This window comes from Theobroma umbraticum, unplaced genomic scaffold, assembly GCF_002168275.2.
Source record: "Theobroma umbraticum cultivar Fairchild unplaced genomic scaffold, ASM216827v3 scaffold_4.1, whole genome shotgun sequence".
NCBI classification, from domain to species: domain Eukaryota; kingdom Viridiplantae; phylum Streptophyta; class Magnoliopsida; order Malvales; family Malvaceae; genus Theobroma; species Theobroma umbraticum.
Genome location: NW_018397258.1, coordinates 6,963,898 through 6,979,949, shown reverse-complemented (window position 1 = coordinate 6,979,949; position 16,052 = coordinate 6,963,898). Strand labels below are relative to the sequence as shown.

At 35.0% G+C, this 16,052-nt stretch overlaps 1 protein-coding gene across 7 annotated transcripts; it reads left to right on the top strand.

Annotated features, from left to right (window-relative positions):
• Positions 1 to 261: 261 nt before the first annotated feature.
• On the top strand, positions 262 to 15,656 carry LOC110413814 (putative protein phosphatase 2C 51). 7 transcript variants are annotated; one of them, XM_021424785.2, is made up of 22 exons: positions 262 to 705; positions 1,308 to 1,566; positions 1,685 to 1,790; positions 1,873 to 2,014; positions 2,270 to 2,531; positions 3,387 to 3,754; positions 4,088 to 4,120; positions 4,374 to 4,447; positions 5,243 to 5,396; positions 5,681 to 5,777; positions 6,493 to 6,706; positions 7,102 to 7,581; positions 8,163 to 8,220; positions 8,927 to 9,014; positions 9,864 to 9,938; positions 10,025 to 10,117; positions 10,284 to 10,427; positions 11,535 to 11,607; positions 12,929 to 13,011; positions 13,139 to 13,193; positions 13,996 to 14,364; positions 15,034 to 15,656. In XM_021424785.2, the coding sequence occupies exons 1-21, from the start codon at positions 420 to 422 to the stop codon at positions 14,056 to 14,058; spliced, it is 3,207 nt and encodes a 1,068-aa protein (XP_021280460.1). In that variant the 5' UTR covers positions 262 to 419; the 3' UTR covers positions 14,059 to 14,364; positions 15,034 to 15,656. The 7 variants fall into 7 exon arrangements, with proteins under 7 accessions (XP_021280460.1, XP_021280455.1, XP_021280461.1 ...); XM_021424780.2 differs by having other exon boundaries at positions 5,591 to 5,777; positions 15,038 to 15,656; XM_021424786.2 differs by having other exon boundaries at positions 5,591 to 5,777.
• Positions 15,657 to 16,052: the final 396 nt, after the last annotated feature.

Sequence of the window (16,052 nt, the reverse complement as noted above, 5' to 3'; positions counted from 1 at the left end):
GATCTAATTTAAAGATTTATTTAAATATGTAACTAATTTTTTCAATAATTTTTAATAATATAAAAAAATAAAACTATCCATTTTCTTATTTTTATTCAAAAAAAATTCAACCTTACATCACTATGATAAATTCAAGAAAATATAAAGTATTTAATATTCCATAAAATTACATATATACAATAACAAAAAATGACTAAACTTGTAAAAAATCTAGAATGGAACAAGTAAAGGGCTTATAAATTGGTCGATTTCCTTGAACAATGCTCTCCCCTGGTTACAATAGATGCTGACCTGGCAAAGGAACTTGCCGTTAGAGCCGGGCAGCTCCATATCTTTCTTCCTGCACAAACTTTCTCCACTGTTCACCTTGGTGGTTACATACCATCAGTGAAAATCAAGAGTTGGTTAACGACGCGGCCATGATGTCGTTCAAATTAGTGCTCGTTGTTTTAGGGTTTCTTGTGTGCTCCACGACACCCTCTTACGCAGAATCGTCGACCTGTTTGATGGTGTACAAAGAAGGCGGTGCACCCGCGGTGTTTCAATCCCCAAAATGCCCTCTCTGGAAGCTGCCGAATCACGATTCCGGTAAAAGTGCCGCCACCTCCACGACGGCCCGTTGCCAATCGGCCATGCTCCAGGGTCGAAGAAAGCACATGGAGGATCGCACTCTCTGCATGCTCGATCTCCACATTCCCTTCCCAAGTATCTCTCCATCTTCCTCTCTGTTTCTGTTTACGTGTCTTTACGCTTCATCACTTCGCGTTAGGGTTTTTTTTGGGTTTAACAATGTGTTTATTTTCTTTTACTAGTAACTCTGCAGTGTTTAAGAAAAGAAAAGGAGGAATTTATGATGCAATTAATTAACAGTTCATATGCTATGGTTCGGAATGAGAATGAATTTGCCTATAGCGGTTCTTTTATTAAAGCTTTATTACTCTGGGGAAAAAATTGGAACTTCTTTTAAGATTAAGGTTATGAAGTTTTGACTTCTAATTACATGCTGAGTTTGATTCTAGTGACCCTAATCTGTGTAGTGATGATATTAGCTTAACTCAAAGAAGGTTGAATTGTAAAAGAGGGGAGAAATTTTGCTAAACTAGACTTGGATTAACTTCAAAGTTTACTACTGACTCAATGTTCTTGTTGGGACAATTTTTTTAAGAATGATCTTATTAAATGATGAATGATTCTGTACTTTTGCTGATTTTGTGATGGTTGAAGAAGTTTGTACATATCAATGATTTAATTACCTGTCTTAATTCTCATTCTATTAGTTGTTTTAATGTTTTGCCATATTGCGGCAGGCAAAATGGGGGTCAAGCAAGTTACAGTCGGAATTGTGGCAGTTTTTGATGGTCATAATGGTGCTGAAGCTAGTGAGATGGCTTCAAAACTTTTACTGGATTATTTTGCTTTGCATACATATTTCCTTTTGGATGCAACATTTTCTGTTATATTGAAGAGACCCTCTGGTAGATTGCCAACTATGGGAGAACGGGATATTGTTTTCCAAGTGCTTAATTGGGATGAAGAACTTGGAGGGCATGAATTGAACTTTGAGAGGTGCTTTCATATGTACTCTCAGGAATCTGCATGTTTCAATTCCTTGTTTCACAAAAATGGATATAGCTGCTTTATTGTTGTTGGTGATTTCTAATCCCAGGTATGAATGCTTGCACAGATTTAAGTTTTCAGTCCCAGAAAATCTTGATGATTCTTTCCACTTGGACATATTGAAGGAAGCTTTGTTGAGGGCAATCCATGACATAGATGCGGCATTTTCCAAGGTAAGTTCAATTAGTTTTCTCTTTCACTTCTTTTGGACTGTGGCATTAAACTTTTATATTGATGTGATTTTAATCTGTGAAGGAAGCATCTAGAAAGAACCTTGGTTCGGGTTCAACAGCGACTGTTATACTGCTAGCAGATGGTCAGATTTTGGTTGCCAACATTGGAGATTCAAAAGCCATTCTGTGTTCTGAAAAATTTCTTTCTCCTGCTGAGGCTAAAGGTTAGATGAATCTTTGGTTGACACTTGAATTGATTAAAATATCCCTGGGCTTACATATATTTTCTGTAGCATGATTAGAATATATTTGTCCCTCCTCCTTCCCTTTAAAAGAGTTGCTGATTGAGTTTTGTTTATGAAATTACGTCATTGCATGTCAGAATGTAGAGTATGATATATCACAGTTAGATTTTGTTTTTCTATATTTACAAGAACATGGTAATGGTTATTCATTTCATGTAAGCTTGCATATTGCAGCATCTTTATTAGAAGTGTACAGGGAACAGAGGCGCAATGGTGTTGTTTCACCTTTAAGAAATTCCAACTTTAAATTGACGGCATCCAATGGACTACTACATTCTATTGCCAAGGAACTAACTAGAGATCATCATCCTGATCGAGATGATGAAAGGTCTCGAGTAGAAGCTGCTGGTGGCTATGTTGTTGATTGGGGTGGTGTGCCACGTGTGAATGGTCAGCTGGCGATTTCCCGTGCTATTGGTGATGTATTATTTAAAAGGTGATGTTCTAAATTGGAAGTCAGTTTCTGTTAGATTTCATCTAGCCTACCTTCATTTATCTTCTTTTTGACATTAATCTCATGAAAATTTTGAGATTATGGCATGGCATAATTCAGGTTAAAATGCTTAGAATAAAACTAAACTTACTGGTCAAAGTCAACAGACATCTTGGTAATTTTTTTTTGAAGAGGAGTTATTTTCTTATGTTGGTGCATGGCTCCATGTTCATAAAAAGGTGTTTTATTGTGCATATATAGGTTTCTTAAAAGGTTCTTTTTTTTATGATGAACCATGTGCAGTGTAATAGTGTAAAAATGAAAGTGAAAGTCAGAAGGCTGTATAGGCTTTACAAGGGTGCTCCCATGGTAGCTTTTTCCTGCTAGAAATGTATAGATTTGGTATTTCCTTCCTGAAGTTTGCAATTGTGAATTCCTGATGAAGAATGTCAAGCAGCAGGTTCTGCCTTAATGTCATCTTATAGTTGTGATTGGATCTTGCACTGCTTCGTAAGGGGGCAGATGAAGACAGGAGCCATTCCGTCTTCCCTGGCAGATTGTTGTACTGTTTTTACATAATATAAAATGGTTTGCTTTTTTTTTAAAAAAACTCTGTTAAAGTTGATGTATTACTAAAAAGTGGAAAATATCCTGATTTGATGTATACAAAGATTAATCTTTTGCTATATATTATTCAAATAGTACATAGTTATGTGTGTCTGTGCTTTCTGATTTACTTTTACGTTTTGTTTGTTTTGGCAATCAACAGTTTTCATTTAACATCTTACTTTTTAGATTTTAAGAAAAGCTCTTTATTCTCAAAAAATGTATTGAAATTTTTCTGTGCATTTTCTCCAGTTATGGTGTTACGGCTGCACCTGAGGTGACAGATTGGCAATCTCTGACTGCTAATGATAGTCATCTGGTGGTTGGCTCTGATGGCGTATTTGAAAAGTTGAGCTTGCAGGATGTTTGCAATTTACTTTGGGAAGTAAAGGCTCACGGAACTATGGGATCAGGACTGTCTTCTTCATGCTCACTTTCACTGGCTGATTGCTTAGTCCATACTGCCTTTGAAAAGGGCAGCATGGACAATATGGCAGCTATTGTGGTTCCATTGGGATCTGCTTATCATTCTCAAAGCTTGCTGACTGAGAGGCGTGGAAGAAAAGGTCAGAAGGAATTCCCATCTAATGGACTACAAGAGTTCATTTATGAGCTATCAGGCAAGTATCTCATGGTAGATTTTCTTGTGGATTTTTTTTGAAAGGAATGGGAACTGACTGAATTTATTTGTAATTTAAAGAAATTTTATGGAAGGAAAGTTTAATGAGAACTAAAGGAAGTTTAATGAATTTGACCTTCACTACTTGGTTCAGGGGAGAACTAGTTGTTTTAAGTATATGCCCTTTCAGTTTTATGCATACACAAATCAGTTTAAGCTCAGAGCCATTTAGCTAGCATGTTTGCTTGAAATAGCCATCTTCATTGGTAGAGAAAATACCACTGCAACAGTGTCATCTTTCCTTACATTCGTTGTTATACTATGTTCTTCTCAGGGTGCAGGCTTATTTATTTTCTGTCTTGTTTAGGTAAGGTTTCCTTGTATCTGTGTGACGGGCATGCTTCCCATTTAAGTGCATTTGTCATATATCTTTTCAGTTCTCTTGAAGAATCTTGTTTATATACTATATTCTTTGGCATCTTTAGCTGTATGGTTTTGAACTGTAATTCCACGATGCATTTTAGTCTTTTAAATTTTATTAATTTAAGAAGTTTGCTACCATGACAGATAATTATTTTCCACTTGTTAATTGGCTTGTTTCCTTTTGCCATCATGATCAGGTAATGGTATTATTACTGACCTACTGCAGTTGGAACATACTCATCCAATCAGAACCAAGTTTAGGAGGTTATTGGTAAGGCTGAGAAGCTAATGTGTTTCATTTTTTTCTTGGTTTTTTTTTTTTTTGATTAGGAGATACATTTCCATTTTTTGCTTCCATTCTGAGAGAGATATCTAGGGGGTGTTGAACTTTTAAGAGATATCGTCTGGTTAAAGACTCAGTTCTACTTTATTCCTCCTCCAGTTGAATAGCTTTTCAAGTCATGTGAAGACCCTTAACTGCTTTTAAATATTGAGCTGGCAAATTTTTTAGGTGTCTATGAGCTCTAAAATTGGCATTCACTATCCATATTGGCAAGAACTGGTGCTGTTCCATTTTAAAAGAAATATATTACATGAGAAGAAAAAAAAACTAAATAGAAAGTAGGGAAACTCTACTTTGATATAAGTGTGCATTCTCATTTTGTCTTGCTTCTTTCTCCTGGCTCTTATTTTCTTGTTGGGTTTGACGGAAAGAATTTATCGATTTATCAGAATCTCAAATTGTGCCCACCTGTGAGTTAGGTTCTCCCTGTTTTCGCCTTCAAAGTCTATTTTTTATGACTCTGACTGCCATTTTCATATGCTTTGTGCCAATAGTAATCTCTTACATGTTTTAATTGGAGCTTAAACAAATTTCGATTTAGTCGTCATTATTACCCATTTAAGACATTTAGGTGTAGTGTGCCTTTGTTGTTAAGGAAATTAGACCTTCTTACCGGTTGAGTCATTGGAGTTGATTGAGATGATGGAATCACCATTGTAGGAGCTTGCACCATGGTGTAGTAAATCTTTGTGTATATGATTTTGTTTATTTTTTGATATCTAGGTTGAAGGAAAACGTGGCAGTTATGGCTGTTTTCATTTATTTGAGAAGCTTGACAATGATGTGGATGATATAATTCAAACTCAAAAGGAAGATCAGGAAGATTATGTGCTTGGCATACGCCATGCTTTACCTAATGCCTTTGAACAACCCTGTGGTATGTAAAGTTTTCTTTCTCCCTCTGTTTTATATTGGATATTGGGCTGGGTTGGTTAACCCTTTGATCCATTGCCTGTTTAATTTATTGGGTTGGTTCTGAAGCATATTGACTTCCTTAATGTTCCTGAAACCGATAGTGCAATGTTACAATATATGGGCAGAAAAATTTTTATTCTTTGAACTTTTTGTTAGGTGGACCTCTAAATGTGTACAGTGATCGGTGTTTATGCTTAAACTTTTGGATGACTGTTGATGGAGCTAATGATCAATGTGTAAATCCAGAGGGCTTTGCTGGTTTCCTTGGTTTGCTTGAATCCATACCCTTCCATGATACTAGTTCAAGTTATGGGTCAGAAGAGTATCCAATGCCAGATTCGAGGTATATTCTTTTCCTTCCTTAATGCTTTCCTCCCTATTTGGCGTTAGCTTGGTGATCTTCCTTGGTATTGATCCTCCCTCACTGAATTTAAAGGCATTAATTACCTTCCAAAATCTTAATAATGTTGGATCGCCTCCTTGGCAGTGATCTTTGGACAAAATTGCCCTAATTCATGCAAACATATGTAAAATAAACAGATATTTATATATTTATACTCCATTCATAGTATTGTCATTTATTTATTTATTTATTTATTTTTCTTCGCATCCTTGTACATATGGGTTTAGATCAAATTAGAGACATTTTTGTCATTAAAAATGATATGGACTGCTTTTCCAAGGATAACATTCTGCTCCTACTATTTTGTTTCTAATATGGTGATAGAAAATCACCATTGATAGGATCACTATATTCTCCATTTGCAAGGACAATGGATATCTAGAAGTTTTAGGAGAACAGAATTGGAGGAAACTAAAGTATCCCTTTTTGGCATATTTGCTCAAAGGACCCTTTGATTTTTCCCTCAAATTCCCTAGATAAAATGTTATTCTCTTTAATCCAAACAATGGATAAAGTTTGAACTGTGTGCAATTTTGTATGTTTAAAGTGATTGGGTTTCCTCCAATCAGCATACAAAGGGTTAAAAGAAAAAGACAATTGATTGTTCTTTATTGTCATTTCACCATTATGACACTTGTACTTTTACTTTTATTAGGTATGTACTAAAGAAAAGATTTGGTCGTGGTTCTTATGGTGAGGTATGGTTGGCATTCAGTTGGAATTGCCATCATGGCAGTAATGCTTCAAGCTGGAGTGAAGAAAACCAGAACACCATTTTCAGTGGCAGTAGTTCATGTAGTAATACATCTAGCCATGATAGTAATGTTGGTTTTCCTGATGGCAACTTGTTTATTCTGAAACGCATAATGGTAAGCCATTCTGGAGGTTTTTATGTTTGTTGAACCGATCTTGTGCAATGCCATTTATCTTCCTTAAAGGAGTGTTTGTTTCTACCTTGTTTATGACTGTTTTGCCTTAATACATCTTATGGTTTAGAGTTGTTGCCTTTAAGTTTACCTATTTTGCCTTGAGTTAGACTATTAAAAGAGGTGTTATTTTGGTTGGGTTGTTTAACGAATTTGTTGCATTTTCATGTTTCTGACCTTTCGTCTAAACACATTTTGAGTTAAAGAAATTTCTGTCTACTGATTATTAGTGTGTTTTTATTTTGGAGGATAAAATTTTGAAAATGATTTTGACATTAATCCAGAAAAGGAAAATGCAAGATGATTTTGATTTAATGTAGTCGGTTTCCCTATTACAGGTGGAGAGAGGGGCTTCTGTTTACTTAAGTGGTCTACGGGAGAAGTACTTTGGTGAAGTCTTCTTAAGTGCCTCTAGAAATCTTGGAAGTTTTCCGTCAGCTGAAGTATTGGAACCTTTCTTGGAGGAATCACGATCTTGTTTCAATAACCTATTAGATATGAATCCAGAATTAGGAATCACTTGGAGTTCCGAAAAAATTGGATGGCACAAGGCTGCCTATGAAGAAGGTTTGAACCATATTGCAAGATATGTAGAGTCATTTGAATCGCGATCTAATGAAATATGGCTAGTATTTCATTATGAGGGCATGTCACTATCGAAGCTTATGTATACTGTGGAAGAAGCAGAAAATAATGCAACTGAAGAAAAGGTTGAAGAAGTAAAACAAGTTCAGGTATTGCGTCCATCAAAATGGTGGCATTGGTTGAAGACAACAGAAGAGGGACATGAGGAAATGCGCAATCTTATTCGACAGTTGGTACATCTACTATGAATTTCTGATTTAAGTTTAAACTGTAATGATTTTATTGGTAACTCTCTGATTTAAAATTGTTATCATTCATTCAAATTCCTTTAAAAATTTCCCTGAAATGAATTAATGTTAAGCGATAAAGGAATATTCATTTTTACCTCTAGATTTCAGCTGTCGCCTTTTCCCTAACCTTTTCAAAAGATATAATCCATTCTCTTCCCTATTTTTTCTTTTGCAGCTCTGATCTTCTTTCTGTTTCTTTTTCTTTCATTTAATGAAATGGAGGTTGAATTTATTTCTCTTCTTTTGTTTTTGCAACAAACTTTGGTCCAGTCGTATGGTACTACAAGCCTTTAACTCAATTTGAGCACTCTTGGCTATATCCTTAAATTCTAGCTTGACTTAGTGGACCGTGCTCAGTAAAACATAACCAGTTCAAATCTCTACTTAGTACAAAATGTGGCTTATACTTGTTTTCTTTGAGAAGGTTTTCATGTACCAATATGCATTCTTCCTCCACTATCTTATATTTACTTTTGTTTGTTTTAACCGCTCGTCATCTATGCCTTCTCTTTTCATTTGCACAGTTGGTAGCACTGAAATCCTGTCATGATCGCGAAATCACCCACAGGGATATCAAACCTGGTGAGGATGGCAATGCCTTGTTTACAATGTTGTTTATCATGTATTATACGTTTAAAAGCAAGACTTAGGATATTGTAAAGATATCTATCGACTGCCATTGCTAGGTCCAAGCTTTAGTTTTTGGTCCCATTGGCTTAAAAGATTTGTATTTGGGTATATATTATACCTCTTGGATTTCCTGTTGACACACTAATAACGCATATTGCATAAATAAAAATTGTACCTTACATTTGGTGCATTGTTTTTAACTAGTCTATTATGTTAGGATTGACCATTATTATTTATGCTTGTAGGTGTACAGTTAGGAGTGTATGCTTCTATAGCGTCTGCTGACTGTTAAGGGGGTTGGGCTGGGATGAGAGCTGTGCATGTGAATGGCATTCCTCTTGTCTACTTTTGAGGATGCTATGATTTTATGTTGATAAACTAGAATATGTTATCATGTGCCTAATACTTTGCACTGGCTGTGTATCTTTGCAAAGCATATAAATGCTGGACTCATGGTTAAATATTGCCATCTACTGTCACAAACTTTTAGGAGTTCCCTTGTCCAATGTTCTGCATTCATATCTGCAATGATAAATCATGGGGATAAAATGATATATAATGATCCCTTTGTTGCTTCAATTTTCCTATTTACCTTTTGGGAAAATTATTCTATTGACTTTGTGCTAATTTGTATGCTTTTCATATTACTTACCGGAAGAGAACATGGTTATATGCTTTGAGGACCAGGAGACTGGGAGATGCTTGAGAGGAATTCCAAGTGGAGATAAGAATTTTACCACTAGAATGTATTGTTGTTCATATCTCATTAATACTGCTTTAATGCTCAATTTGCTTCTCTTTTGAAGTTGGAATGCATGTTTTACACTGTTACTCATTGAATTGTATTTAAATAGTTGAAGCATATGTTTGTAGTTCTCCAAGGTCTCATTTCATAGCCTTACGGTGTGTTTGATACATATAGTAAGTGGTTGGTCCATATTAGAATAATAAGAAAGCACTTTCCTCATTTCTTTTATTTCCTGAAGACTTTAACCTTCATGAGACCTTCTGTGTGACCTTGCATTCTCAAAATTGATTGAGCAATAATTCATTGCTTTCATATTCTAGTTAAGGAGCATTATGCTGCCATTTTCAGTTGCACAGTACATACGTATTTCACAATTTCTTTGTTACTCACTTATGGTCAAAAGTGCTCTCTTCTTTAAGATTTGTTGACCACTCAAGTTCTAGTGATTTGCATATCAATCAATGAATGAAACTTGAAGTCATGTTTTAGCCCTTTGTTTATATGTGTCTGTGTTTGGCTCACATGAGCTTATCTTTTGAATGCTACAAGTGAACCTTTTTCAATAAGTAATAGCATATGAATTTCAAAAGGTGATGCAGCCATTGGAGACCCTAATTCATTACTCTTTGTTTTCAATTTTAGCATTCAGGACTTTAGAATATGAATTATGGGTATTTTGTTGTTAATAGGAAAGAATGGTTTTATAAAATGGTTAGCATTTGCAGTTGTGGCAAAGTTTATGTCCCACTGTAGTGTGTGGTGTGTACTTAGGTCTTGTTATAATCAGGTGCTTTGCAAACCATCCGAGTTACAAATTGTTATTAATGCCTTTTTCACCAATATTTAGGCGCATCATTGACTTTGGAAGTGCAATAGATGGGTTTACAATGAAGCATTTATATGGATCGACTGGACCTTCTAGGTGTGTTCCTCTTTAAGATCTTTTGTGTTTTTCCTTATCCATGGTTTTACTTCCAAAAAGAGAAAAGAACTTAATATCTACTCTAGTCTTTTCAGATCCGAGCAAACTCATGATTATAGTCCACCTGAAGCTCTTCTTAATGCTAGTTGGTATCAGGGGGCGACAAGCACTACTTTGAAGTATGTCAAGATTCCTTTTCATCATTTGTCTCTATCCAAAGTTCTTCATCCACACTATGAAATCTATCTTAAAATTCTTGATTTAAGTTTTGTGACTTTTGTTTATTGAACTAGTATTGTGATTTTTGGAATTATGTTAACATTGTAATAATTGTTATTTTGACAGATATGATATGTGGAGTGTGGGTGTTGTGATCTTAGAGATGATCTTAGGGTCACCAAATGTATTTCAGATAAGTGCCGTAACACGTACTCTGCTAGATCATCATCTTGAGGGTTGGAATGAAGACTTGAAGGAGCTTGCTTATAAGTAAGTTTCAACTCCATTTCTTCTCTTAGACAATGATTTAGTAAAGGCTTTCCTTGAATATGATGTGTCTCTAGCAAGGTACCTTTGACACCATAAATGTATTCTGAGATTAGGACTCTCTCTACATGGATAAGCCGATTAGTCTACTAACCTCCTCCTTAGTCATGAATATCAAGTAGCTTAAATTGCATCTCTTCTGTAGGATGAATTTGAAAGATATGAGCTATATGCTAATTTCTGAATCTTCCTTTTTTTTCTTTTGTTGAACCAGGTTGACAAGAATCCTTTTTCAGTTTTGATCCTTTATCTTTTTCTATAATCATATTTGTTGAGTTCAAAAAAAAAAAAAAACAGAAATATTGTGGCCAAGTTATTTTGGACATAGGCTTGTTTTATAGGCCCTGTAGTATCAGCGGAAGAAATAAGTTTCTTTAAAAGGTTTTATGAAGTTAAGCTGTAATTTGAGCTTCTCTTCAGTATAAGCTTCAAATGGAGGGTTTAAGCTTAGTTGTAGCTCTGTCGGTGACAAAAGTGAGGGTGTTAGAAGGGTAACTAATGAAAGCTGGCAAATTCTTGGGCTTGGGGACGTTAATGCTGGCTAAGTTGGTGTCTTAGAAGAATTCTGCAGAAGTGGGTTTGACGTGATGCATAGGCAAGTTTTGAGTGAGAACTTTACTGGAAAGAAAATAACAAAAAGATTGAAGAAATTCAGTTCTCTGCATACACCATACTGTCTTAAAACATTCTGCTCTTTGTACTTCTTTTTGTTATTGCATTTTTCTTGTCCTTTACTTTTTTCACTACTTTAATAATTTTTTGTTGATCAGTTAATTTAGGGTTCACTCTAGAGGTGGAAGATAGGATAATATGAGCTATATGTTCTAAGCACCTATGATCTCATGTATATGTTCTCCTGTGTTTCTGATAACTTGTATAGCACATAGGCTTTTATATATCTAAGTAAATTGTTTATTTGAAACAACCAAGAATTTATGCTGAAAGTTGTCAATCTACTGTTATTTTTATGTTTGTGATCACATACGCCAAGAGAGTATTTTCTACTTGAAAGAATTGGTGTGTAGTATAACGCCGGAGTTGTGGTTTCAGGCTTAGATCATTCATGGAATTGTGCATCCTAATCACTGGAAGTTCCTCAAAACATCATGGTGCAATGAACCGAGTGAGTTCTGTCCTCTTTGTTATATTGGTTCCCTGTGCATCCTGTTGCAAGAGCATGTTGTTAGTAATATTGCATAGTAATATATTATTTGATATTTTGTCTACAATTTCCATTCTCATTTATTTGAAATTTTCACATTGGTTAGGCTATTAATCAAGTAGATGATTGACAAATTGGTTAAATCGATGTGCTGATAGCTGATGTTTATATTTTCTTTTTCAATATGAATTCAACCTTTTTCAGCATTATATTTGCTTTTTGTCATCTGACCAGCAATTAAACCATTTATCGGTAGAATCCCTCTTGCTTTGGTTTGATGCTTTCAATGTAGGTGAAGAATTTAATTGTGACGCTTAGTAATGTATAAATTTAATCTGTCACTCTGACAGAAAATTAATTCAAATATCAAATATTTATACCATGTAATAGTGGCTCAGATTGCATAATGAACAATTAAAATTATTAAATAATGAATCATCCTGAACTTTGTTTTACTCTTTTACATGCTCAATGCTACTTCAGTAATATCGCATGGTAATATATTGTTTGATACTTTGTCTTCAATTCCCATTCTCTCATTTATTTGAAATTTTCTCATTGCTTAGGCTATTAATCAAGTAGAAGGCTGTTTCTATGATTGACTATTTGGTTAAATTGACGTGCTGATTGCTGATGTTTATAATTTTCTTTGTGAATATTAAATCACCTCTTTTTCCATCACTATATTTGCCTTTTGTCATCTGACCAGCAACTAAACCATTTAAGTAGAATCCCTCTTGCACTGTTTGATGTTCAGTGTAGGTGATGAATTATGTGATACTACCACTAGATATTAGTGATATGACCTGTGTAAGCTAGTAAATACGAATATGTGAAGCATGTACTTAGGTCCAAATATTGTCATGTGATAATAGTAAATAAAATCAAGGTGATAGTTCACGGCGTTACAGGGGAAGTTAGTGATGCATAAAATTAGTCTATCAATCTGCAGAAAATTAATTCAAATATCGAATATTTTATATCATTGAATAGTGGCTCAGATTGCGTATTGAATGATTAAAATTGTTAAATAATGAATCATACTGAATTTTATTTTCTACTCTTTTCCATGCTTAATGTTACTTCAGTTGGTATGCCACCATTCTATTTCTTCTGGTGATGGTTAATGAAGGCCTTGTGATCAAATTTTAAGTCATAGTTAAAGACAAATACTGTGTGTTAGAAGGGATGGTGCTCTGTCGATGCCTTATATTAGTCTTTGTTTTCCCTTCAATGAGGTTGATTTTCTATGTTTAGTAGTTAACCACATCTCTGGGTATAGGGTGGCATTTCACCTGCTTCCTGGAAATGCTCTGAAGAGTTTTTCTCTCATCAAATAAGGAGTAGAGACCCTCTTAAGCTTGGGTAGGTTTCTTGCTCCCTATAATATTTGAAGTGCACATGATTATCTGATTTTGTGATGTTTCTTGGTGTTATTCGCTTGTTATATTCCCCCCCAACTTGTTATATTTTTTTTCAAAATTATCTGCAGATTTCCAAATGTTTGGGCTTTGCGGTTAGTGCGTGACCTGCTGCTCTGGGACCCTGTAAGCTTTCAGATTCATAACTTCAATGGAAAATACTTGATGCATTTTCTTTTTAAAATTTTGTGACGGAGTTTATTAAGATAAAATGAATAAAACTTTAATTTGTTACCTTTCTTGTGCTGTTACAGTGCTTTCATATAGAAACACTTTTGGTGGGGTCTTTACAAATGTGTTTTAATTTTGCATTTTAGCAAGAACTTTGTGGTGGACTGCAGATCATCTGTTTTCTTCATAACATTCATAGGCTTAAGTTGCTTTTAAAGAGAATATCCGCTTAAAACTTTTCAATGTTCTTTGAAGTAGTTAAGAGCAAAAGAAATAGTTTTTAGGTCTGCTATTTCTGTTTGTTGTCTTGAGAATAGCAAGGAGTTATGATTCATTTGTTAATGAAAAGACATGATAAAAATAGTTGAGATTTATAAAAAATATTCTCGAAAACTATAATTTATCTGTAAATGCATATAATTTCCTTTTAACATCCTTGTGCAGTTCTTTTAAATTATATATAATGGCATCTAGTTATTTTTAGCAATGAAAGGTAGTAGTTGAGGGGTGCTTTCAACCTTTTTTAGAGAAATATGTCTTTCCATAGTGACAGTGCTTTCTGAGCATCATATGCATTTATATCTCTTTCTTGATCTGGTAGGATGTTTAAGGTGAATGGGGTCTAGATGACAAATGAAGCAGCAATCCATCTTATAAAATAGAAGTTCTAGTGCAATTTATCTTTTTACTTGTCTTTTACTACTAGTTTTTGCAAATGTGATGTTTTTGGGTTTGAAATGCATTTTGTATTTTGTAGGATGATCGGTTAACTGTTGATGATGCTTTGAGGCATCCATATTTCCAGCCTCGCAAAAGTTGACAGAAGTACACAGGGCAACCATTTTTTTTCTGAAGTTACCATTTTTCTTGGGAAGTACGTTTGTCACTAATGGCTAAACATGGAAGACATGCATTTAGTTATGTTTGATCCAAGAAAATAGAAAGTTTGATCCATTTTGAAGATCAATGTGATGAAATAGATGGAAGGTGGATTTAACCTGAAGTTTCAGTTGCCAAGTTCCTTGCAACACAGAATGCTTGTGTACCAGTGCCATTAGATCTAGTTGGATGCTATTGTGGCACCCAGTAAAGGATCCTATGTCATTGCCGAAGTGATGACCACAAGGTATGCTGGTTATTTTGTGATATAAATGTTCTTGGGTAAAATATGTCAAGTACCGTATGAAACATCTCAGATTTAGCCTAGTAATAGTGGGTTAACTTAGTATGAGGTTTAGACTGGCATCTTCTACACAGGCATTTCGAACTCAGGTGGTGACTGTGTCTCATGGCATGTGCAATTACTTGAGGTTTGCTCTTAAGCGATTCCTCGTCATATGTGTGTGTGTGTGTGTGTAGATTTACACTAGTAATACAAATTGTTCTGCAACTGTATGTAGTTTGTACATAGACAGTGATTAGGGAGGCATGTAGAGGAGGAGAGGGCCTTGCGCTGGGAGTATTTTGTATTCGGGGTTGCTTTTTCTAGATTTGTGATAGGCTTGCCTGCTCTTCATAGGCTCTGATCGTCAGATAAAATTGTTTGTGAAAAGTGGATAAGTTTTGCGATCGGCTCCGACAAAAGTTATTGCTTTTGTGTTTTGTTTTGTTAAATAAAAAATTGAAAGTTCATGCGATACTAGGGCGGTTAGCAGACATCATATATATTGGATTCTTCGTCGCTAGAAATAGAAAGGCAGATTGCTTCCTGAGCTATTTGCTTTAATATAATATTAAAACTATTTATTTGGACACTATCTTTTCCTCTCTAACATTTGTCCTTTGCGAATGTTAGCCAGGGTCGGGCTCTCTCTCCAGAGACCGGGGACTCAGTTATGTGCCGTGCATATCGCCGCCCGAAAACAAAAACAGAGGGCTGCGGACGATGCGGGGTCTGAGGTAATAAAAAAAATTCTTCACCTCAGCCTTGAGGAAACGCGTGGTATGCACACGCTTTGTGATGGCCCCCTTTGGCACCAACAGTACGTACGGTTCGTTAACCCTGCCTTCTGCCTAGTCCCTTGGGCAAAGCACTAACAGTGCGATTGGGCTCAATCCAATCGCCCCTGGGGGACAATTCTACCCCCGTTATTTATTTGAATTATCCTATTTGGCCCCTCTAAACTTTAGCTACAATAGTTTGATGTGCATCCAGCCGTAACTGGTTATTACTATATTTAATATCATCGTTATTGGCAGATTCTAGTCTCTATGTTAAACCGAATTTAGAGAAATCCAATCCATGTTGCTTTTGTTTCTTATAAAAACCTTTTAGCTATTTGTAATATTTGTTTGTTTGTACGGTTTCCTTCTTATGATGGAAGATAAACGCTGCATTGTCTAAATTATGTTGCTTGATTTTGGTATTTGGTATTTTATAAAGTTGTTATAAAGTAAAAATAAGTGAAATGTAAAAAATATGCGCATACTTATAATATTTATTGTTGTTTATATAAAAATTAATAAAATTGTGCATTGGTTTTTTTTTATAATTAGAGGAAGAGTGATTTAAATGTTGTTTTTTTAGGTAAGTGGATAATGCATTAATTAATGAGTTAAATATTTGAATACTTTTTGTGCATTGTTACGGGTTGTTATATTTTGTGGGAAATTTCTGTTTTGGAAGGGACGAGCTAGGTGAGTGGAGAATAAAGATTTTACCTTGATATTATTCCCTTTGTATGACTGACAACTATCAGCATATCATAATCATTGCAGTCAGAAAAGCTAATAGAATGGGGGCATACATTACACCACTGTGAAGTTGCCGTTGCTTTTCAAGGAGAAATCATTGCAAACAAATTCCCAAATTCT

Coding starts and splice junctions, on each gene's coding strand:
- LOC110413814 (XM_021424780.2), top strand. CDS start 420: ATGATGTCGTTCAAATTAGTGCTCGTTGTTTTAGGGTTTCTTGTGTGC. Junction 6,707..7,101: donor TTATTCTGAAACGCATAATG/GTAAGCCATTCT, acceptor TCCCTATTACAG/GTGGAGAGAGGGGCTTCTGT. Junction 10,118..10,283: donor GCGACAAGCACTACTTTGAA/GTATGTCAAGAT, acceptor TTATTTTGACAG/ATATGATATGTGGAGTGTGG.